Source organism: Colossoma macropomum, unplaced genomic scaffold, assembly GCF_904425465.1.
Source record: "Colossoma macropomum unplaced genomic scaffold, Colossoma_macropomum, whole genome shotgun sequence".
NCBI classification, from domain to species: Eukaryota; Metazoa; Chordata; class Actinopteri; order Characiformes; family Serrasalmidae; genus Colossoma; species Colossoma macropomum.
In genome coordinates, this window is record NW_023494803.1 from 32,518,480 (window position 1) to 32,543,638 (window position 25,159).

The window sequence follows — 25,159 nt, forward strand, 5'->3', positions numbered from 1 at the left end:
AATGGGGTGAACGTCCAATGGTTTACAAAAGTACACTTCAACAAATCAGATTAAAACAACATGGTAGGTGTGCTTGAATTCATAATGAAGAGAGTCTTATTTAACAAACAGCACACACTTTTTACAATTTACACTAACTTACCTTCTTTGAACAAATAATTTGAACAGTCATTGGTGTGAAAACATATGGACATCTAGGATAATGACATGTAGGAATGAGTAATTGGAGTCAGGTGTTCCAATCAGTTCAGGTGTGAGTTTGACCCGCCCCGACATATAAAAACTGCTCAGTGTCAGACACCTGCTTTCTCGACAGAACCTCAAGTCTGGTATTGCCTGATCAAAAGAGATTTCAGCAGACTTTAAGACAGAAATGTTGTCATAGCTTATTAGATTTAAAAGGGTTCCAAAAAGATTTCTAAAGATTTCTAAAATTTCCACAGTCAGGCAGGTAGTTTATAAATGGAAGAAATTAAGCATCTCTGCTTCTCTCCTTAGGGTTAGTTGTCCTTCCAAGATCAGTGCATGGACACAGCATAGAATCCCCAAACAAGTGAGCTTAGGATCTGCAGACAACCATTTGTGCTTGGCAATGTCTCTCTGAGTTTACTAAGTAAGTTAGGCAAAAAGAAAAGAAAATCACTGCACATCTCAGTATTTTTTGTTAAAACCACCGACTGCAGCAACTGCTGGAGCAATGTTGTGATATTCTGTGACAAAAGTTAACTTTTTGGTAAATGTGCACAGCATTGTGTTTGGAGAAAATATGTTACATACCAACCCCAAACCCTCATCCCAACTGTCAAGCATGGTGGAGGGAATATAGCTACTATGCAAGACTTGCAGTGATTGAGGAAAATTGTATTACAAAATTCCTGCGTGTCTGTCTCTGGTCTAAATATCTAAAGAAGTTGTTGCAGTCACCGTGACAGTGATCTAAAACACAAACAAATCAACAGAGCAGCTAAAAAAAAAAACTATTTTAAAATGGTAGTCAGAGTTCTGACCTCCGTGCCATTGAAATGCTGAGGATGATTTGATTATTTACTAAGTATACAGATTCAAAGAGGTTTCTCCACCAATGTCCTTGAGATTTTTTTTAATCATTTGTTCAATGAAGTTATGACACTAAAATATTATGTGCTCTTTGTTAGATGAGACTGTCTTCATGTGTTTTTCACTAAGATGAAGGTTAGATGACATTTTAAGTGCAATTCATGCAGAAATCCTGATAATTCCAAAGGGGTCATAAATAGCTATATATGCAATTGTGTGAAGTTGCAAATAATAGCATAATAATTCATCTGTTACTGTACATTTAATCAAATAATTGCTGGCCTCAAAATGCAATCTGGGAACAAACCCAAGCTTCAAAAAGCTTTGAACATTTTACCACACTAAAGACACGCATTTGTGAATTCACATAGGCACATAACATTTTCCTAATGTTTTGAAGTCTTTCTATGTGGTTTGACCTTGAGGTTTAATTCTTTCTTTCTGTGGATCTCAAAGGTTTTGAGACCTTTCATTAACTTTGAACAAACTGTGACTTTGCTCACGCCTGGTTTCTTCCCAGGCGTTGCTTCCTGTGAAGGCCAAGTCTTCTCTCAGTGTTTTAGAGGTTCCAAATAGGCAGCACCAGAGAATAAAAGGGTGAATACTGAATTATGACTTTTGATTGATAGGTTGTATTAGCTCCCAGCTGGAGAGAGTTGGAGTGCTGTTGAAATATACTGAACATGCCATTGACTTCAACGTTTGCACCAAGCCCTGTGCATTTGCTGCATTTTGTTGGGAGTCATGACAGCCAGGCCTTGATCGATGACCAAGCCTTTCTGGGTATGTCCCTCCCAGATTTGTACCACTTTTGGTGGGATTGTGTAACTGTTCATTAGTCATTTTTGACAGTGCGTACCATGAGCACTGAAAGTCAACTCCACTAGATAAGCATCAGTATAAACTTAGAAATCGTGCTACATCAGGACTGACTGTTTGCGGGTGTGAGTGTTTATTGTTGGCAGGCTGCTCTCACCTTGGCCAACCTCTCTAAGGCACTCTAAATAACAGCTCAGACGTTCACCCCTAGGCCACATCATGTTCTGAACACAGACCTCTTGACAAAGCTCACTTATTCCACTTCATCTTGGAAATGGCAGGCAAGGTGCTTCCATCGTCCCAGTAAAGCAGTGGAGCAGAGGACTCCACACCTTCCAATTACTCAGGGAACTTTTCATCCACTTAAAAGTGTTTAGCGTAAGGTCATGGTTGGACTGTGTAATCTGAATGTTTCTTCAAGAAATTGGAAGGGTGTAGATATGTTTTCTCTCTGGTCTCCAGTGGCAGTGGAGGTTGTCTTTGGCTCTGCTTGACTATAGCTGTTCTCTGATCAGAAGACGTCAGGGTGTATGTGCGTTTGTGTGTGTGTGTGTGTGCTCAGTGGTCAGACCAATAAAAGACATAATGGTACTGTAACTGTGAAATATATCCTTACACCACACCCTGTACACTGTATGCTGTAATTCTGGGGAGGCATTATGATGAACTGAGGCATGTACAGTACTGTGCGAAGGTCAGTGACCACACTTTTAATTAAGTTTCTGGTCAAACTGGTACAAGTACAAGTTATTCATTTTTCAGTGGTAGGAAAAAAGCAGAAAACATATTTAACAGAAAATTATACAAGCCACCAATACTAAGTATATCAAATCTATCCGTATTTTATTTGTCTGCTCTTTATCTTTTGTGCATCTACTGCCACTTTAACTCTTTCATTCTTTTTAAAATTGTATAGCTGTGTCCTCCCAACAAAAGCTGTTCTCAAAGGAGTCACTGTCATTATGTTCCCCTTGAAAGAGCTATACTAATGCACCTGAGCTCCCTTGCATATTTCTTTGTCATGTTAACCTAAAATGGTAAAGGAAATATTTCTGAGAATATTAGATATTAGAATTAATTTGCATAAGGAAGAAGAAAATCAAAGGAAAATAATTAGAAAATTTATTTTATTATTACAAAACTGGAGTACAAAAATTAAAATATATAGAAAAAATGGACACCATCAGATAAACAGCACTTAAAGCTTTCATCTTTAGGAGAAAGAAGAAAATCAAGCTCCTTCAGATCTGAACAAAAACCCACAGGTGTTTCTGTCCAACCTTCAACTGTGAGAAGACAACACAATGCTATGTGACTGAAAGGATATGCAGGCTGTCAAGAACAAAAGGAAATAGATAAAAGACGAAAATTTGCATTGGAACACAAACTGGTGATCTGAGATGTAGAGTAAAATTTTATGAACTATAAAATTATGATGTATAATCAGGATTACCTGGATTGTGAGCACCAGAAATCAAAACTAACTTCTAAGATTGAACTTTTGGAGGCTTTGAAAAACAAATACTCCCAAACAATCCTTCTGGGTTGCGGGGGTGCTGGAGCCTATCCCAGCGCTCGTTGGGTGAAAGCCAGGAAACACCCTCGTCAGGTCACTAAGACAGAGCAGACACACAGATATACACATTCACACCTATGGCCGATTTAGCATCTCCAGTTCACCTGACTTTGTCTTTGGACTGTGGGAGGAAACCAGAGTACCCAGAGGAATCCCGTGCAGACATGGGGAGAACATGGAAACTCCACTCACAAAGGACCCTGGTCGCCTGGCCAGGGAATCAAACCCAGGCCCTTCTTGCTGTGAGGCAACCGTTCCATCCTTTGTTAAATAGTTTTGTTAGTTTTGGTTTTTCCTGACACTGAAAAATGAATAACTTTATGGCCTTAATGGCTGTTTTGACCTAGAAAATTAAATAAAGAGTGTCTGACATTTGCATAGTATTGTACATACTTTGAGCAGACGGAGGTTCATAAGCATTGAAAATAATTGAAAAATCTCTGAAAGCTTAAAGCTTTCGTGTTTCATTTAAATTTGCATCAAGTTATCACAAGCTCCTCTGAGTATTTGAGCATCATGTTCTTAATCAGAAAGCGCATAAGCTCCTCTGTGCTTTTAGTTTTCTTGATAGTGGTCAGTATAATGACACAGGAAAAGAATTTCAGTTCCTCTTAATTTCCAGTCACTAATTATGATGGAGTCATATAATGCGTAAGCCATGGTCTGCTCTCGCTGAGACTTCCATGTGTGTTCTTATTCTCTGACAGTCATAATTGCACTGTGTGGTTTCAGTGTTCCTCACATCAGCGAGAACTCAGTTGAAGCAAGTTTTGGCACTGATTCCTCTCCTTCCGCCATGATATGTGATAGTCCGTGCTATCATGTAGCTTACAGGGGGGAAGTCCTGTTTTTTCCATCTTTCAGGAAAAAAAAGGAGGAGAAAAAATGTGATTCTCCGATTATTTGATGTAGCAGCTGAACTCTCCTGTTACCTTCTCCTGGGGTTTCACAGCTGGCCTGACCACTCACAGTGTTGTTCAAAAGCCCACTTAAGCTTCTGACACCAGAGGAAATGTTTTACAGAAAGATATAAAAGGCTTCTCCTAAGTTATGGGCTAGAGTTTCCCCTCAACCCACCCTGAGGATTCAACGACTAGACTGTGGGTTTATTATGGCACTGTGGTGTGTGTGCATGTGTGTTGGAGTGAGAGTGTATCTACTCATTTGGACAACATATCTGCACATGACTGTGTGTTTCAGTGGAATTATAAAGACAGTGCCGTATCATATTCACACTCTATTGCAACCTTATTAAAGCTGGAGTAGTTTTGGCGCTGATGTAGTATTCCCTGACCACTCAATGTCTGATTGCTTTCCAGCCGTTTGGCTCCTGTCCCGTTAGTTCACCCGCAGGCTAGCGCTGCTCTGTGGGAGTCCGCCTCTACTGACTGCCCAGACTTTTCAGGAAGCATTCACTCCAGCCCCTCTACCTAGGCCTAGCTTTTTTCTGATCAAAAACACCCAGCAAAGTGTTTAATGAAAATTCTCTCTCTTGTTCCAAACATTGTCCTTTGTTAGGCTGTTGTAGGCTCCACTGTAATTTTCTAAGCATGTCAAATAGCAGTAGCTCCCCTTTTGTACTTGATTGCCAGGTACTAATTAAAGGTCTTTGTGCCTAGTCAACAATCAAGCAGATTGTTGTGTGATTTGTATGGTTCGCATCTGATCTTCACAATGTAAAAACCTTTATGATCATCTTTACAACTAAAACATCAAATAAAAGCTAATGGGAATATTGGCTGAATATTTGTTTTGGGGTTTGATTCTGGTCAACAAACATTAACATTATTGGTTTGTACTATATACTACAGGTCAATAGGTGATTTGAGGTCTAAAGTTTCTTTTTTTTCAGTATGTCAAAATCAAATTTTATTCTCCTTCTGGCTTGGCTCACCATTTGTGTTACTAATGCCAGCCTTATACCAAATGACTTTTCAAGCGATTTCACTGTTGCAGACAAAGTTCCAATGTTGAAAAAAATCATGAGAGTCTTGCAAAAGTTACATTGTGCTCGCATCATCTCAATCGTTTAGTGTGAGGTGGTCAGAATGGCTGTCTTAAGTCTGGCGGCAATAAAATGAACTGTGTTTAATATTATTATAAGTTTTAAGTCTTGGCTCATGCAGATAGTGACATGCCAGGGGTGCGCGTGACAGCAGACGAGCAAGTCGCGTGTGCAGCACGATAGACAGCAAGAGTGCATGGGAGAAAATACATGCGTGAGTGCCTGAAATCTCTGTCCACTTTAAAACAATCAAATTAACTTAAAAATGTAAACCGTTTTTAATATTTCAGGTTCACTGAGCCTGTAACAGTAATGTAAGAAAATGTGCAGAGGACTTTAAGAAGCATTCTGACATTATTGAAGATGTTGGAAGAAAACCTTGTATCTCCAAAATGTACCAGAATTATTTCCACGTAGTTTTGGGCCATTTCTTTTGGTCCATTCTTCATGAAATTTATGCACAATGTAAAGTGCAACAGGCGTTTCGAAATGATGTCAAAAAACGGAAAATGGCAAAAATGGAGATACGAGGTTTTCTTCCGACAACAGCGATATACAATTCTACAGTGAACTGGGCTGAGCATTCCCAGCCACCATGTCTTACCACTACAGAGTGGAGACGGAAAAGAGTTTCTCTTCTTGTAAATTTCCACCAGATGCATGATGGGAAATAATCTCAAAAATCCTGTTGCAGTCTTGCAAATAGTGACCCTGCAAGATCCCCAGTCTTCGCAAAATCATGGTCTGTGACTGAAAACTCTGTGACATTGTCCTTAGATGTGAGAGGTTGTCAGACTTCAGTCTTTTAAGTCTTTTCAGAGTCTTCTAGTGTATGGTTATCATGACTGAGCCATTGGTTTTTTGGGGTGTTGCTAATTTGAGCCATTGGCTTTGGCTTGGCTTGGCTTGGCTAATCAAGTCACTGAGTGTTACTAATCAAATCATTTGTTTTTAAGGTGTTGCTAATCGAGTCTTTGGCTTTGGGTTGATGCAAATCAAGCCACTGGTTTTGAGATGTTGCTAATCAAGCCATTACTTTTAGGTTTGGCTAATCAAGTCATTGGTTTTGGGAGGGGGCTATCCTAGTCTACTTTTAGTTTAACATTATCTAGTGGTTCATTTTATATATCTCAGAACAGTCATTGCTATTAAGGATTTGAAAGTACCCAGTGAGTTTGTTTTTTCAGCCAGTTATAATCAGGCCTTCCTGTCCTTCTGTCTCATGTCTTGGGCTTGAATTGCCACTTATCCAAGTCCATAATCCTAATTATGTATTCAAGAAGAATTGAGGCACTGGTTTTTGGGTTGTTGCTCATCGAGACATTGGCTTTGGGGGTTTTTAATCCTTTCAACTTTGAGGTTAACATTAACCAGTGGTTCATCATATATACCACAGAGCAATCACTGGTGACTGAGGTGTAAAAAATCACTCTGTGTGTTTATTTTTTCAGCCAATTATAATCAGCCTTTCTTGCCCTTCTGTCTCATGTCCTGGGCTTGTCTCCCTATTTGCAAAGGCATAATTCAAATTATGTATTCAAGAAGAAATTGCTAACAAATGTCTGCAGTGAGATGGAGAGGTTTAGTGCCAATATTCCAGACTATTCAGCCATGTGGAATATACACAGAGAATGGGCTGTGTATATGCATGCAGCATGGCTTTGATTTGTTGCTGTGCTGTTATATATTGTAAAGTTACTGAGCCACAGTGCCAGTTTTGTGTTTATCCTTCACTTTGGCCAGCAAAGGGACCCAATCCCTTTGGTGTGGGTGAAACATTTTGTGCTTTTTAAGTGCTGAGTTACTATGTTATCTTACGTTATGTAATGTTTTCTTATTCAATTCATTCGTTTTTGGCCTCCTGAAAAATAGCTTGAGTGAACACGAATGACATCCCGCTGACACCACACAAAGGAATAAAAAAGGCCGGTATTCTTAAGGAGGACTCCTCATATTTAGACTTGGCCAAACCCTGACCAAAGAGTCGATGACAAAACAAAACTAATCTACTTCTGATTAATCGCTGCCTGTAGACCCTGTTTTTGAGCGTGTCCATCCGGCACTAATGAAAAATGAACTGACGCGTTGTATTGTTCCATAATAGGCAAGTAATGATTGATATGGAGATCAACTTGGGGATAAAGCATTTCTCAGAGCTTCTTTTCTTGCCAGACGTGGGACATTAAAGTTTTCAACTCATTTTTCTCCTTATAAAACATCGGTTAAGTGGCCTACGAGAAAGCTGAAGGCTTCACACGGTTACATAATCTGACCTCCTAGGTCTGTTAAGTGAGCAACGAGTCATTCCACAGCCCCCATGTTCCAGCCTGAAGCTTTCCAGATGCATGTACACTGTTGTACACTCTTGTTGTACATATGGGGAGCCAAAAAGAGCAAGAGAATCACATTTCGTCCAGTTTATGGGCCACAGGTCTCCTGTTTATCCAGTCCCAAACATCATTTGAATGAAATAGTGGTGCAACTTGATGAAAGGTAAATGACAACAGTGGGGGCACTGAAAATGTTTAGCTATTCATATTCACTTCAGGGAATCATGATTGTTGTTATGGATGGTGGTAAAGAGTGAGACTGATGTTGTTTTGGGACAGCACTGAGTAACACAAGGCAGGTCGCTGTCCAATATTTGAAAGAGTGTTGATAACTATTACATGATTATAGCTGCACCACTGAATTATTTTCACAACACTTGGAAGCGTATCAGCACCACTCCACTCTATCCACACATGCTTACACTGAAAATATGAATGATTCCTCAAATCCGATCCATTTGTGTAATTTTTAACATTGCTTTCTGTCTGCCATTGCTTTCCTTTCCAGACATTGATGAGTGCGAGGATGAGACAATCTGTGGCAAGCATGGCTACTGCGAGAACACAGATGGATCTTACCGCTGTCAGTGTGACCGAGGATACACCAACTCTCCTGAAAGCCAAATCTGTGTTGGTATGTAGGAAAGCAGTAACTCTGTATCTAAATGTGTGTGTATATATACTCACTGGCCATGTCATCAGAAAGCCCTCGCTTGTAGCCCCACGTTACTGGTGTAATTTGAGACGGTAGATCACATTAGCCATCCTCTAGTCCTTCATTAATGGGCAGCTTACAAGCACAGAATTATTGTTAGGTGGATATTTTTTGGTCAGAAGCGCCGATAAGAACTGGCTTGTAACTCGCTTGCTTAACTTATGTTCATCTGGCTGAAATTTCTCCACAAGAGGGAGCTATTAGTCAAAAAGCTTTTGACGCTTCATAAGAGCAATACTTCTTATTAGTAGCTCTGTTTCTGTGCAAATTGCAAGTGATAAAATGAAATTAAGTAACATTTTTGAATTTTTGCGATTTTTGCTCATTTCCATCAAACTGATTTTTAGTGATAAAACTGCATCGCATTTCCCTCTCAAAGCACAAAATACTGGGAAGAGATTATTATAATGAAGCACCTATTCTTATTTATCAAGGGTAATAGTAAATGCTGACTATTTTTTAACAACTGAGAAAGGATTGTCTTATTTTTTGTGTTAACGCGGCTGCCATTATTTCTGCTCAGAGAAAAAAAGGCAGTTTTTCAAAAACATTTATTTTTGATAAGAACACTTGTAAATATCACCAAATATGCCACACAATTAATTTAACAAAGGTAATAAAAACCAAACAAAATAGTTTTAGAAAAATTATGTTTTAAACAGCTTTTTCCTAATATTTTGAGTACATTTTTAACACTGTCAAAGAGCTGGTTTTGCCTAAATGTGCAAAACGTTGATAGACTGTCCATAATTGGTGCCTCTTTTCTTCTCTGCCCCACTGTGTGTCCTTGTTAGGTGGTGGACCACTCAAACCAGCAGTGACACTGATGTGTGTAAAAACTCTGCCTGCTACACTTGTACCAGCAACACACACACGCACTGTAGTGTCACTGCTCGGTTGAGAATGGTCCACCCACACAAACAATATCTGGTTACTAGTGGCCTTGTGGTCAGAAATTGACCAATGATGAATAGGGTAGGTGGCATAGAGGCCCGTAACTATACACCTATACAGCAGACCTGTAAGGTAGGTGAAGTTCATAAAATGAAAGGAAGTACAAGATGGGTGTTTGAAATAAAGTGGATTTAAGTGAATGATTTAGGCCAAAGATGTGTCTTTCTGGCTCCACAGATGTAAACGAGTGTGAGACACGTAGCGACCTGTGTGGTGAGGCTCTGTGTGAGAATGCAGAAGGAAGCTTCCTGTGCATCTGCCCCAGTGAGAATGAGGAGTTCGACCCTGTTACTAGCCAGTGTAGCCCCCGCAGTACTGACTTACCAGGTAAGAAAACAAACTCATACATACAGTGGGGTCCAAAAGTCTGAGACCACTTTTGAAAATGCATATATTGTGCATTATTTTTTTTATTTAATACACAAAATTTCATTACAAATTATATTATCATCAGAATAACTTTAGTAAAAAGTCAAATCTTTGAAATATTTACATGGTCTCCACAAGTTTGTGCAGAAGCCTCTGATCAGTAGATCAAATCAACCTGAGATCCATCATGAGCTTCAGTGGAATAGATAGAAAATCTGTCCTTTTTGTAAATTCACACAGTCACAAAAATTGTTTAAATTTGAATAGTGACCTAGAAATTGTGCAGAATCTTGAATGAAAAAAATATACATAATATTTTACTACAGTGTTTCAAAATTGTAACGATTTCTGTTTGTCTCCAAGTTTGAATTAAATAATTCCCAGAATTCCAATGAGGTCTCAGACATTTGGACCGCAATGTACATGCATGTATATTCCCAAATCAGAAAAAAAGTTTGAAAGGTATGGAAAATAGAAAAGAAAGTGATTTTCTAAAATTTCATGTTGGTCTGGTCGTTGGAACTTCATTTCACTTGGGAATATACATCCATTCCTGCCATTCAGGCCTGTAACACATTCCAAATAAAGTGGACATGGGGGGCAATTTAGGGCTTGTAATGAGGTAAAATAATTAAATAATGATGTGATTTGAACAGGTGATTGTAATCATGATTTGGTATAAAAGCAGCATCCAGAAAAGGCCTCATCCTTTTAGAGCAAAAATAAGTCGAGGATAGCCAGTTTGCCAACTAATGCATGAGAAAATGATTGAAATGTTTAAAAACAATGTTCCTCAGAGAAAGTCAGGAATGGATTTGGATATGTAACCTTCTATGGTGCATAACATAATCAAAAGATTCAAGGAATGTGAAGGAATTTCAGTGTGTAAAGGCCAAGAATACAAGCCTAAGCTGAATACTGTGCTCTCCGAACCCTCACACGGCACTGCATCGAGAACTGTCTATAAGCAGTATAACCCCATGGGCTCAGGATTACTTTGGCAAACCTTTTGTCAAGCATTACAATATGTAGTTACATCCACAAATGCCAGTTAAAACTTTACTGTGCCAGAAATAAGTCTTATATTAACACTGTCCAGAAGTGCCGTTGACTTCTCTGGGCTCTGAGGCATCTGGGATGGACCATGACCAGTGAAAATGTGCGTTGTGGTCAGACAAATCAATATTTCAGGGGATATGGATGCCATGTGCTCCAGACCAGCAGTGAGTCCAAAAGCCAGGGTCTGTCATGGTATGAGGTTGTCAGTGCCATTTGCAAAGGTAACCTACACTTCTTTGATGGCATCATTAATGCCAAAAAGTACGTAGAGATTTTGGAGTAACATATGCTGCATAATGCAACAACAAAGTCCATGCACTGGTGCACATCTTAAAACTTGTTTGCAGGAAGAATCAGACAAAATTACCCCTGAAACACTTCATCGCTTGGTGTCTTCAGTCCCTAAATGTCTTAAGTGTTGTGAAAAGGAATGGCAACGTTACAAAGTGATGAATACTTTACCATCCCAACTTTTTTGGAAGTATGTTGCAAAAATCAAAATTGAAATAAGTGTTTATTCATCAACATCAAATAATGTTGTTGTATTGTTTTCAATGCAGTACAGTTTAAATTAATTTACAAATCAGTTTTTATTTTAATTTAACATAACATCCCAGCTTTTTCTGAAATGGAGTTGTATAAATTGTTTAAATGGCTTTATTTGTGCAGCAGGTGAATACAATTTGAAATGAATGGAATCCCCATGTTTCTATAACTGAAATACATGACCAATTTGCACCAAAGCAGCCAAGCTATCTTTCATTCTGACGTAATATTCCATCTTCCACATGACACAGACAGCCTACGAAAGCCAAGTTTCAGTCAAGTTAATTCTGTTTCAAGACAAACATGGATTTAGTATAGCAGTTGGCAGTGCATGCGTGGAAACATTTTTTGCAACCTTGAACACAAACAGATTACTGACATTTAGTGTGACTTGGAACAAATTCAGTAACCTTACCTCCAGATATGAAATTGGCCTGTCCTTGTGGTATCACTGTTGTATTTCCAAACAAAAGATATTTACATAAAAGCTTGAAAAATCCTCAGGTATGTGTTTTTAGTCCCTTGTACATTCTGGTATGTTGCCTTTTTGACATGTGTAAATCAACTGAGTGAAAAAGTATGGCTTGCTGACTGTACTAGAGATTTTGACTAAGCTCTTTGTTTAGATATGAGTGGCCAGCGTCCATGGAACAATGATCGGGGTCGTGTCAAGCTGTGCTGGAAATATGTGATAAACATTACAGCATTGTGTGATCAATGATTCCGCTTTCCCGTGACTAAGCTGATCTCCTGCAGCCTACAGGAGAGCCTCAGGTTTACATTTCAGGCTGTGGAGTCTGAGACACGGATTAGTGACTTCTCAGTCAGTTAAATGAGTAGTTCAGCAAGTCCAAAGTCAAGTATACTTGCTTATGTGCTTTCTGCTAATGAATGGTATACTGCTATCTACAGAAATGAACAAAAAACAGGTTTAAGATCGATGCCATTACCATTATTAGCTATGCAACATACTTTTAATTTGTATAGATAACAGCATTTCATACATTGACAGTCTATTTGGAATTACTCAGTTTAATTTGAGGCAAACACATGAAGATTTAGGCTTGCAGTTTGTATTAAACTAATTGTCTTCCAGTATATACACTTCCATAACTTGTTAGCTACATTAGCCTCATAACTTCTATGCTAAAGAAACAAACATCAAATATGTTTTGGCTCATCATTTGGAATAAGGGGAAAATTGTGTAAATTTGTTTTTTCACTGAAATGTTCCTTTAATTAGGTGCTTTGAAAAACATCCTTGCCCTTCTGTTCGTCTGGTGTTCTGACTGTTTAATTTTTTATGTGTTACATGTGGGATTCATATCAGACTCAGCAAGGCCTGTCTTCCAAGCTCCTCCTCCGGTTTCCTATGATGAACAGAGAAAGGAGTGCTACTACAACCTAAACGATGCAAACTTATGTGAAAACGTGCTCTCCCGTAATGTAACAAAGCAGGAGTGCTGCTGCACTGTGGGTGCAGGCTGGGGAGACAACTGTGAAATCCACCCCTGCCCAGTCAAAAGACAAGGTACAGCAGCTAGGCTGTTTTACATTAATAATAATAATAATAATAATAATAATAATAATAATAATAATACAAACTTGAACATCTTAAGATTTATCTATTAGAGGTCCTGTTAGTATCATCAATATATGATATATACAACAAGATAATGTCATATGCCTTGGGTTAAAATAGATCATAATCCTTGTAAACAAGGGTCTGAATACTTAATTGTTGTTATTTATTTTTATTTATTTATTTTATCTATTAAAATATATTAAGTATTCAAAACCTTAGATGTTTATGAGGATTATGATCTATTTAAACCCAAAGCATCAATTGAAACAGTAATAGGCTACATATATACCAAGTATGTACTAAATCATCTCCATTACCCAAAGTCTGAAAATCAGTATGTAACATTAAGAATTGCCACCAGGGAAAACACATTTTCTGCAGCTATGTACACTTTTTTTGTGTTTGCTAGTCATATACTGGCTAGTGTTATTGAGTTCTGTTTAAATTTTGCTCAAATTGTCACTACCGAAACGTTTGGTGGTGTTATGATTGTTTTTCTAGTGACAAAATGGAATGTTTGGTCATTTTTTAAATAAAATAAACATAATTAATAGACAGGGGCATTCAGAGCAAAAAAGTCAGTTAAAATTCTGAAATGTGTTTTTAACTCTGAATCAGTTGATAAATATAAAAAGTCAATGTTTTATTTAAATTCCCCCAAAAATATGCCTAGTTTATGCTTATTAAGCCATTTGGATTGATTGTTTTGTTGTTGATTTGTTGAATGTTTGAGTTGTTTGTTCTGTCCTCAGCGGAGTATGATTGGCTCTGTCCACATGGCTCTGGTATTCTCACAGTCATCTCCTCAGTGCAAGGATTTAGTCAGCTCCAGTTCAAAGGTACTTCTGCATCTGCTGCTTGTTGTTTGTAATTAACTGAAAATATACCCTCTGTGTGCTTCTGTGATTACATGTGGGACTGACAGTCAAGGTTAGCGCACTTGTTTTGGTCAAAACTTAATTACAATTTTTTTTTTCCTTTTCTTTTCATTTATACATATTTTACTTTTGAATGTGCCTTTACCCTGAGACCTCACCTAAACATGCTCTAAATTAAGTAGTGACTCAAACGTGGACGTTAAAGAGTTTATATTGCATCATGTCTGAGAAGCTAAGAGCCTTCATGCTGATGATATTTATCCTCCCATAGTTAGAGGACAAAAACCAGGCCTATTATCCACTGTTCATTGGAAAAAGCCTGGTGTTCTGAATGCTGTTCTTGATATTTGTTTTGTAATGTTTTGGTCTGTTTGATTGCATTGATTTTGGTATTCTGTTGACTTTCAAGGCATGGCAAGTTTTCCATTATTTGTCAGCTTGTAAGCCCAGGGTACTTTTCTGTTCTTGCCCACAGATGCAGATGAATGTGAGATGTTTGGCCCCGAAATCTGTAAAAATGGTCGTTGCTTAAACTTCTACTCCACTTACTCCTGCTCCTGTCGTAACGGCTATTACTACGACAAAATCCGTATGGAGTGTGTGGGTAAGTAATGCTAATTTATTTGCATAAATAATAAGCTTAATTAATGGATTTATATAGAGCTTTTTACACTTTACAGTGCAGGTTAAAGTACTTAAAACAAGATTTGTGTAAATGAGGCTAACAAAAAAACATGGTATTAATAAACAATAATTCAATAAACACACGCTGATAAAAAGATAAGAATAAGAAGCAGACAATGTATAAAATAAAAAGAAAATAAACCACTAGAGGTGGTCGGATGAAAGCATTGCTTCAAAAAAGACAGCAGAGAGCCCAAATGTGACTAAAAATACAGGACCTAGAGACAAGATTGTACACTGTAAACAAACACCTATGAAAGGTTAAAGCATGAATATCTATCTAAAACTGTATTTTTTTTATTCGTAACAAAAGTTAATAAAATCTTGAAGTCAGTTCTAAAGGAAACAGGCAGCCTATTCACTATTGCAACTTCTATTTAACCTATAATACAGTGTCTAAACAGAAAGACAATATACCAAATGATTTAGATGAAACATCTTGTCTAACAGGTATGTCTGTGCATTATCAGTAAAGCTGTGAAAGTTGAAACCATGCTTATTAATTAATGTAACTAAAGGTATTAAATAATGTAACTAAAGGCATCAGCTATAATGAGAATACAAAAGGTACCCAGTACAGATCCCTGTGGTACACCATAATGGATACCATATCTTTTTGAGACATGGTAATCTATTTTATATTTAATGTCTACCGGTTAAATATGTGTCACAGGAAATCATGTAGAACAGACATCATAATATGAAGAAGTCACCCTTCCATCCAAGGAAATAAGTGGAACCAATCCATGCCAAAAAAATGGCAAAATAGCAAAACAGAGCCATTGGACATGTATATATTGTTCAGCATTAATGGTGCCTTCACAGATGTGCACGTCACCCATGACATGTGCGCCAATGCACCCCTATACCATCATGAATACAGGCTTTTGAACTGTGCATTGATAACAAGCTGAGTGGTCTTTAGCCTGGAGGACACAGTGTCCATGATTTCCAAAAAGAATTTCAAATGTTGATTTGTCGGACCACAGGACACTTTCCCACTTCACCTAAATTTTAAATGACCTCGGGCCCAGAGAAGGTGGCAGCATTCCTGGATCCTATTTATATATGATTTCTTTTTTTCTTTTGAGTTTTAACTTGATGAAAAGCAAAAGTTCTTTGCTATTTTATGTTGAGAAACATTATTCTTGAATTATTGCACTATATGATCATGCAGTCTTTCACAGAGTGGTGAACCCCTCCCCATCTTCACTTCTGAAAGACTCAGCCTCTCTGAGATGCTGTTTTATACCCAATCATGTTACTGACCTGTTGCCAATTAACCACCAGGTTTTTTTTTGTTAGCATTACACAACTTTACCAGCCTTTTGTTGCCCCCGTCCCAACTTTTTTGAAACATGGTGTTCTTGGCACCAAATTCAAAATGGGCAAATATTTTTCAAAAAAACAATTAAATTTCTCAGTTTCAACGTTTCATTTGTTGCCTTTGTATTATTTTCAATTAAATATAGGGTTTAAATGATTTGCACTTCATTGTATTTTGTTTTTATTTACATTTTGCACAGCGTCCCAACCTCTTTGGAAATGGGGTTGCAAGTCAATGGAACCAGATTTTTTTCCAAGTCATTTTGGGCCGTTTCTTTTAGTCCATTCATCGTGAAATTTATACAAAATGTAAAGGACAACAGGAATTTTCAAATTGTCAAAAACTGAAAAACGACAAAAATGGAGATACAAGATTTTCTTCCAACATCAGCGATATACTTCATTCAATAATGTCAAATGTTATGAGACTCGATTTTATTGTATTTGAATGAAATAGGTATATAATTATGAGCTTAATGTTCTAAGGATGTTTTCTTTCTGTGAATGTATTTCAGACTATGATGAATGTATAGAGGAGAATCTGTGTGAACATGGAACCTGTTTGAACACACCTGGCTCCTTCAGCTGCTTCTGTAGCCCTCTACTGGTCCTGGACAGCACACAGCGTCGTTGCGTCTCTATCAACAGCACAGATGGTGAGGCATAGATCCCCACTAAGTTGAGAGAGAGAGTGCATTAAAGAGCATATCTGTTTGCTCTATTTTTCTATATTTATTCATAGTTTACTTTCTCTGTTTCTACTGGTAGGTGATCATGAGCTTGATGAGGATGAGGTTCACATGGACATCTGCTGGCAGGAGCTGAAAGATGACAGAATGTGTTCCCATCCTATGTTGGACACATCGACCACCTACACAGAGTGCTGCTGTCTCTATGGTCTTGCCTGGGGTGCACAGTGTGCCTTGTGCCCCTTGAAAACATCTAGTGAGTACTTAATGATAACTCATGACTGGATAAAAGCATCTCATCATCGTGGAAGAACACACAGTCTCAGTACCAAACGCTTTGATTTCCTTAAGAATGTCTGGAGACAAGAAAATTTAACTTTTGAATTTGAATATAGTGGATATGATTGAGGCTATGCAGAGTCCCCCAAACAACCCCTGTAGCTTTGGTTAATATGAATATTAGAGAGCATGTGTTTTACGTTATCCTTGCAGAGGCTTGCCAGATTCTTTTGGTTGATTCAGTGAAAGACATCCAGTGCCTTTTCTTATGAATATTGATTTCCAAATGGAACATACCTGCATGTTTCAGTATTTTGAATTTGCCCTTTGTGGCTGTCATTTGCTTAAAAAAAGGCATCCCTCAAGAAAGTGGGCTGATTCCACTGCAGTCGCTGTATGAATCCAGGTGATATAATACAAGGCCACACAAGCATCATAGAGACATTCTCCTGATTCAATCTGAAATGACAGCTAACTATACTGTACTTGATATCGACTGCAACTAACAGTTGTGACGTGTCTCCACATAGGTGATTTTGCCCAATTGTGTAACCTGCCTCAGAGAGGCTCAGACAGTCTACGAGAGAGACCAGGCTTTGAGTATGGACCAGATGCCTCTCCTGATGTACCCTATGAACCACCTTACTGGGATAGCTATGGGGTTTTGGGAGGTGACACCTACTATACCCCTGAAGGACCTTTGACCGGCCCCATCTTCCCTGATTCCTCAAGTGATTATGGCTCCAGAGAGGCAGTGCGAGTACCTGTGCACAGAACCAGGGAGAACCAGCCACCCCACCGAGTGGACCCATACATGGGTAACATATATTACAATAGAATGAGCATAATTGTGCATGCACAATCAGGGAACATCTGTTTATTACAATTCTAATGTGAATAAATGACCTCAAAAATATTCGTAGTTAATAGAGATGGAAATTAATATGGATGTCTAAAATATTTGAAGTATTGGATGAACGGATGTTCAAATAAAAATATATTGGAAAAAAAAATCATCTTGTGTTAGTAGAAGTTTTTTGCCTGAATGTTTGATGTAGAATTACAAAGATTGTTGGGACAAAAGCAGCTGATATTATGTATCACGTTAAACGAAATGGTAACATCTAAGCAGAGATGTATATGGAAACATTTCAAATAACTGATGATTTGTACAGTCTAAGTAAAATTATTGTACTGTAGATGAACTGAAGGGTATGTTTACTTGCATATACCTGAAACACAAATGATATAGCACTAAATCAACTCTAATCATCAAGTATGCAGCATCTCTCATGCTAACTGCTCACAGTAAATTAATATTGAACCTTCATTGTTTTCAAACTGGTTAAAATGCTCATCCCTAGTAGTAGCATTGCATCAAACAAACTGATCTTCTTTATGTTACATGAACATACTTGTAACTCCATGGTTCTTGTTTTTCGTCAGGTCATAATGAGGGCTTTGAAGGCTTACAAGCAGAAGAGTGTGGCATCTTGAATGGCTGTGAAAACGGCCGCTGTGTTCGCGTGCGAGAGGGCTACACCTGTGACTGCTTTGATGGCTATGAACTTGACCTAAGCAAGATGGCATGCATTGGTAAGGCCCTTTTTCTCCCTTATTTCTCCTAATATAGTTACAGCCAGTTCTGAATGTAATGGCATTTTCCACTGACATCCATCAGCACCACTGATCTGGCAGGCCAGAAGCTAAGATATGATATCAAATAGAGCCAACTACTAAACATGGAATGTAAAGCTACCGAGGACCACAATGCAGAAGATGCTGTTCCTGCTGTTCATTCTCACTGCAATGGGAGTTATAAGCTGAAGTTTGTTAAAGATGTAACAATGTGTTATAATCCATAAATACGTCCAATCTCCATACTTCATCCTTAAGTAGAGCCATATTATGGTTCTCTAAATTCCTCAAAAATGATAAAACTATGTTCGACAAGCTTCCAAAAGTTTCCAGTTTTTTTCTGTGTCCTTTTCAACTTCCAATAGAAACTATAATTTTAGACTTTGGCAGCCAAAAACCTTCCTTAGGGTGAAAAATCAATAATTTCCATATTCCATGCTGTTTTAGGATTATGTGACTGAGGCGAAGTTTGGATGCATTTCAGTGCACTCACACTCAATCAAAGACATTCACAGGAATCGTCCCTTAAAGAGACAACTCTTGGATGTCCCTCAAAAATGTTTCTCATCATGTGCTTGGACAATTAAGGGTGCTGACAGTAATGGCCGTGCATTAGTCCATGTGAATCACAATTACAAGTGAATGATCAAAGTGTCATCTGCACTATAACATTAAATCCAAGCAGAATGATGGTGCCTGCGAGCCAAAATCCTTGAATCATACCCACATTATGTATTATGTGGATATAACAAAAAAGAACTTTTCTCTGTTTGCTTGACTTGATTACTGTTACAGCACCGTCCAAGAATCTGATTACATACTGAATATGCACCACAATTATGAAACAGAACAAATGACTTTGGTAAATAAGCTTTGTGGTGAGTCACTGAGATCTTCCAACGAGGCTTAGAACCTTAGAAATAAGTACACAGTTTATATACCGCATGGCAAAAAATTAACGAAGCAATACAAATTCTCCAGTGGATGCACAAAACCTCTGAGTCATTATCTGATTTTGACCTTTTTTCAGTATTGCTTACATTGAAAGCAATACAAGATGCTAGCTGACTCACTGAGCAGCTGGCAGAGGGGGCATCTGAACAATTACATAACTGAGTGGAGAAGAGAGGGCTTCTTCAGTTTGACAGAGAAGAACATTGTTGGAAAGAAAACCAAGGCAAGATAAGGATGCGTGCTTGGAGAGAAAGTGCATCTTTTATTAAGGGGGCTCTGTCACTGACACGAATCTTCTTTAAAAAGCTTGCTTGGGGGCAGTCCAGCATTCTTTTAGGTCTCTCTGGAGAGGTGCTCTCGGCCAAGTCTGTGTGCCATGCGCATCCGTGTGTGGTAGTATGTTTCTTTCTGTACCATCAAATCCAAGACTTAATGGTAATAGTATAGACTAACTGATGACTCCATTGGTACCAAAAGCAGAGCTACTTAATGTCTAACCTTACAATGTCTAACCTCTGTGCTAAAGGGAATTACATCCCATTTTTAGAATTTAGGAATACACTTTTCTGTCGCAGCCTTTGTCCTCTGACTGCACTGTGCTGTGCCTCATTGCTTCAGTGTGAATCAATGTAGACCACTGCAGACTGAATAGGTGGATATATAAAGCTTCAAATTTCATGATATCAAAGAAACAATGGATTCAAAACAGGCTAGTTTTGTACTTTAGTGTCCATATATGGACTGGGGAGTGAAAGGTGTGGTTTAAATTTAACATACTACTATATTTTCCATGATATGGCCTCTTTAAAGAGCACTTACAGTGCTGTGCAAAAGACCTAGATGATTCATTTATGTATTTCATTTATGTATGTTTCCAGTCAAAATGGCAGTTTATTCATTTTTCAGCATCAGGAAAAATCAGAAAATACCTTTAACAGAAAATTACACAGAAGCCTCAACAGCTAAATATAATATCAGGTTTTTCAGAATAATTGTTGTTTCTCATGATACAGCCCATTGTATTGAGAGCACTAGCAGCTTCTTTGTTTGATTTGCATATTTTCTTTTTTGTCTATCTCCTTTTCTCAGTAACAGCTTCACAGTTACATCTTTTCAGACTAATAGTGTTGTTGTCTTCTTGCAGTGAAAGGATGGACAGAAACACCTGTGAATTTTTTCAGAACTGAAGCAAGAGTAGACCTTGATTTTCTCCTCTCTCTCAAAGATGAAAGTTTTAAGTGCTGTTTATCTGATGGAGACAGTTTTGATGGTCTAACAGGTCTTGCACAGTTGTTCAGAGTCCAATTGTCCCTATAACTTTTAAATAATTTTTTGAACATCAGTTTTGGAAACTCCTGTTTTTTCACTTATTCTCCTTTGACTTTCCCTTTTCTTATCTTCCTTCTAATCTCTTCAGCAATATCTCCTAAAAATGAATAACTTTTCACTGGGAATTAAATAAATGAAGAGTGGCCCTTAATAAAAATGGACCTTTAGGTTTCAAACACTACTGAAAACTGTTGTTGAGATATAAATGTCTCACATGCCTCATCGTTTTAGTCACTTGCTGAGCTAAATAACTTTCCTCTGTCCGGCTCAGCCAGAAGCTCAAATTGTTTGTTCTCTTCTTTCAGATATAAATGAATGTAAGGACATTAGTGACAAAGTGGAGCTGTGCAAGAACGGAGTTTGTTCTAACACAGAAGGCTCGTACACCTGCACCTGCCTGCCAGGCTTTGTGGCCACCTCCAAGCCCCATGAGTGCATCCCAGAGGACCAAGCGGCAGCCCCCCGTACTGAGGGGAAGTGACGTGCTTCTCCTTCACATTCCTCCACCACCGCTCTAATGAACTGAACCTAAACCTGCATCAGTGAAGCCAAGCCAGCTAAGCTCTAAACATCCACACAAACAGCTCCCACTCTGTACTGCTCATTCAGACTTGTACATAAAGAGTAATGATTTTAAAAAATCATACATGTGGTAAGATGACCTGTGAAATGACTTATTTTTTTGAAGGACTCCCAGCACAAAAAAACAGTCGCACAGCATTTTGAGCATCACACGCAAACAATTATTACGTATTTTTATGCACAGTTAATACACTAAGTTTGTTATTGGAGGTCATTCCAGCTCAGGCTTGTCACTCAAGGCTTCATTGAGGGGGGTTTGGACTTTTTGTACAGATCTAGTACTATGTATTAAATTGGTTTGTTACATATTCTAATAATACATTCAGTACACTCAATATTTTGTTTGACCAAAAAGGTATAAAAAGTACAAAAAAAATCTGATTAACCTTGTAGATTTATAGATTTCTGTACAAATGTTTTTATAACACTATCTTATGTATGAAAAAAAGTGGTTTACACTGTATCAGATAAAGTGTATGTATCCTGCCCTGTGGAGCAGACAATGAAATGTAATTTTATGGAATGACTGCACTTTTTAACCGATGTTATGTGGTGCCTTCAATCCAGCAATCACATAGTCCAGAGATTTTCAGCAACAGGTAACATGTCACATTTGCTAGATCATATAGCCTACTTACAATTATAATTTATGCATACATACATACATTTTGCTGGCTAGACATTCAACAGATTGTAATCTGTTTTAAAGGTAAACAAAATGCAGTCCACTTTTGTAGACAAGGTTTTCTGCCCTGCTTAACTATTTCACATTAACATTTCACCACTGGGGCTGAAACAGAGGATTTACAGGGATGCGCAGGACTAAATACTATACAAGACAGTTATTTAACTGCAGTGGCTCCTCAGTGAGGCCTGCAGCGTCTTCAGGTAGGTATTATAACACCACCAGAGCTCTTCTTTAAGAAAAGACCCTAACTTGTCATATGTGTGGGTGGTGCATGTTTTGAACACATTCCTGTAGACGCTGCAGTCCTCTGAGTCACTTTAATATCCCTGTTGTACAGTGTCTGTCTTGGTGTGCACTGTGTAATCACTACCGCCTGTGCTCAGTACGTGCCTAGAAATGAAGTAACTCCCATAAGCAGATTTGATTTTTGGCATTTTGGAAGGCAATCTTAAACGTGATATATGATGGTGTTTGTAGGCTGTAGAACTGCCCCCTGTATCGGAAACTGTGGTCTACCATGTTTTGTTCATTCTGCTTTGATTACCTCTGACTGTAGTTGTGTCCAGACATTAAAGTCTGAAAAAGAAAATGGCATTGCTTGTGTCATTATTTTTAATGCTGTCTTACTGGGGACAATTGCATACAAATTGAATCCTAAAGCGCTCACTCCTACACCTTTAAGCACCAACAGTAATAAGAAATTTCAAAATGTCTGCATAATTCGATCATTAAGATGTAAACAAACTCATTCAGTGAGTGATTTCATATGTAATGCTCCGTTGTAGAGATACCCAAATTGTTCACTCTGGTGGTGATATTAAGCAGACATCTGGAACATTTAATGCTTAAAAAGCTACATCACAGAAAGTTATTACACAAAATGGTTATGAGTATGTTGCCTGGTGCCTGAGGCATTGTTTTACTATAGTTTTGAGACAAAGATTTGGCTTTAGTACCCAATAATTTTTATTTATCAGATTTACCCCTATTTTACCCTTAGCAACATTCCAATCAGCAGATGTGTACTTCCACAGGTCATTTAGATGGTAAATAAAATGCCTATTTTTGTGTTGTGGATATTGCAACCCACTGATTCCTATCACCACCACTATAAGACAATAAGTTTCTCTACAATGCACCATTTCACATCCAAACATTCTGAATGACTGTTTAGATTTCACCAACTGAATTACACAATTTGTGGAAAAAAAATGGTGGAATCGTCCTTTAATCTGGAGTAGTATCTTTGTTTTTTTTTTCCTGAAACAAGTTTATGGCATAATAACATAATAAATTTTGATGTCCTGTTCAGTGCAGTCTTTAAATTCTGTTACACATTCACACAGTACACCAAAAAGATTTTTAATGAATTATTTTATTTGACAAAGTTAACCAATTCATGTACAAACTTATTCTTTTCAATATCTAAAACCAAAACCACTTACTGATTTCTTTCATTTCTTTATTACTAACGTCAACAGCGTGCCCCCTCACATGCACACATTTTTTTAGTTTGTCACAAAATATCTCTTGTAATAACACAGCATTATTTATTTAAATGCACTATTTTGGTTTGCAGTGGGAGAAAAACAATTGTTTAGTTTTGACAAAATAAAGGTCTTGATGAACTGTTTACAAAGGCAGGCCACTTTGGCATGGGTTCTACCTTTTCCCGACTAACAACAAGGCTTTAAAGAAAGGCGATCATGGTGGCCTTGGAGTACACACAGGGTAGGCGGGGTGGGTTATGGGGGGGTAACAGCTCCTGCCTTTTTTGTTGAAGTTATGTAAGTACCCTTTCAGATAGCAAGTAAAAAAAAAACTCATTACCAAAACAAATTTTTTTCCAGATCTATTTCAGATTTATATTATTTCATCCCCCTTTGAACTGTCCTGCCACTACTGCCCTAAGCATCTGTTCTATAAATGTGAAGGTTCTATAAAGAGTACCAGACCCTGCCTGGCCCTCTCTCTCTAAGCGCCCTGTACTGTACAGTGCTTTACACTACACGGATTTCTTTTTTCTTTTCTTAACAGTATGTTATTGTATTTTTGAATTCTGTGAGCTAATGTCCACTCTTACCAGTTCACTATAAAACCTTTCAGTTTCCTGTAAAAATCAACTATACTAGATCTAGAAGAATTAACACAAACTTCAAAAAAAAAGGAAAAAAAAAAAAGAAAAAACAGAAAACCTGTGTATATAAAGTGTAAATGCATCATGTATGATAGAAAAGTGAGATAATAACCATGAACTTGTTTCTCCTTTAAAGGTCTATTAGAGGAGCAGTCAGGGAGTCAGTAATGGGTAGCATTATAGTGTAGTTATTAATACTATGTAGTTATTAACAATTTGTCTTTTTTATTATAGATTTACACTTCTGTACTCTTTAGCTGTACAAATGTGCCCAGCATAAGAGCATTTTGTGTGTTTAGTCACAGTAAAATGTCTTACAGTCCAACTTATTGATTGTACAGTGTAGGTTTTGCTGGGCCCCTGCAGGCCCACCTTGTCCAATAGCCAGGGCACGTTCAATCTCAACACGCTGTGCACCGTTTTGCTACGATTTCAGGGTTGAACGATATGTCTCAAAGAAACGGTGTGAAAACGGTGTGCAACGGTCTTTCTGTCACTTGATGTGTGTGTCAGTGCTATTACCCAGCGACGTTATAAACCCCGCCATATTAAAACTGCAGTGACCAGAGCGGATTCTTATAAGTCCTCTATAAATGCGGGCACTGCAGCTCAGTGTCCGCAACAACTGAACACATTAGAAGAAATGTTGTCGTATTTAAGTGTAAAGTTTTTTTTTTAAAGAATACGATAGAAGGACGCTAGGAATGGCCTTCTCACCTGCCATATTTGCAATGCTAGCCTAACACAACAGTGTTAACAGCAACACCGTTTCCGTTTAAAAAAACGTTTTGCTACGTTTGTCGTACATCATTACAGGTGCCTCCGCAGGAGCCAGCAGCTTGAAACCGTAAAAAACAGTGATACCTATGGAAAACATCACAGGTGTCCAATCTTGCAACAAAGGGCTGGTGTGGCTGCAGGTTTGCAAACAAGCAGACGCACATACGACTAATCAGTCTTT

At 38.0% G+C, this 25,159-nt stretch overlaps 1 protein-coding gene across 1 annotated transcript in view; it reads left to right on the forward strand.

Moving 5' to 3' along the window:
• LOC118823500 (latent-transforming growth factor beta-binding protein 2-like) overlaps positions 1-22,664 on the forward strand; it is a 153,142-nt gene extending 130,478 nt beyond the window's left edge. The window contains exons 29-38 of the mRNA XM_036593176.1: positions 8,295-8,420; positions 9,633-9,782; positions 12,760-12,960; positions 13,767-13,853; positions 14,368-14,496; positions 16,418-16,558; positions 16,671-16,847; positions 17,401-17,688; positions 18,317-18,466; positions 21,097-22,664. Coding sequence (XP_036449069.1) covers positions 8,295-8,420; positions 9,633-9,782; positions 12,760-12,960; positions 13,767-13,853; positions 14,368-14,496; positions 16,418-16,558; positions 16,671-16,847; positions 17,401-17,688; positions 18,317-18,466; positions 21,097-21,272 — 1,625 coding nt within the window. The 3' untranslated portion in view covers positions 21,273-22,664. The remainder of the gene's footprint in view (positions 1-8,294; positions 8,421-9,632; positions 9,783-12,759; positions 12,961-13,766; positions 13,854-14,367; positions 14,497-16,417; positions 16,559-16,670; positions 16,848-17,400; positions 17,689-18,316; positions 18,467-21,096) is intronic.
• The last annotated feature ends 2,495 nt before the right edge of the window (positions 22,665-25,159 follow it).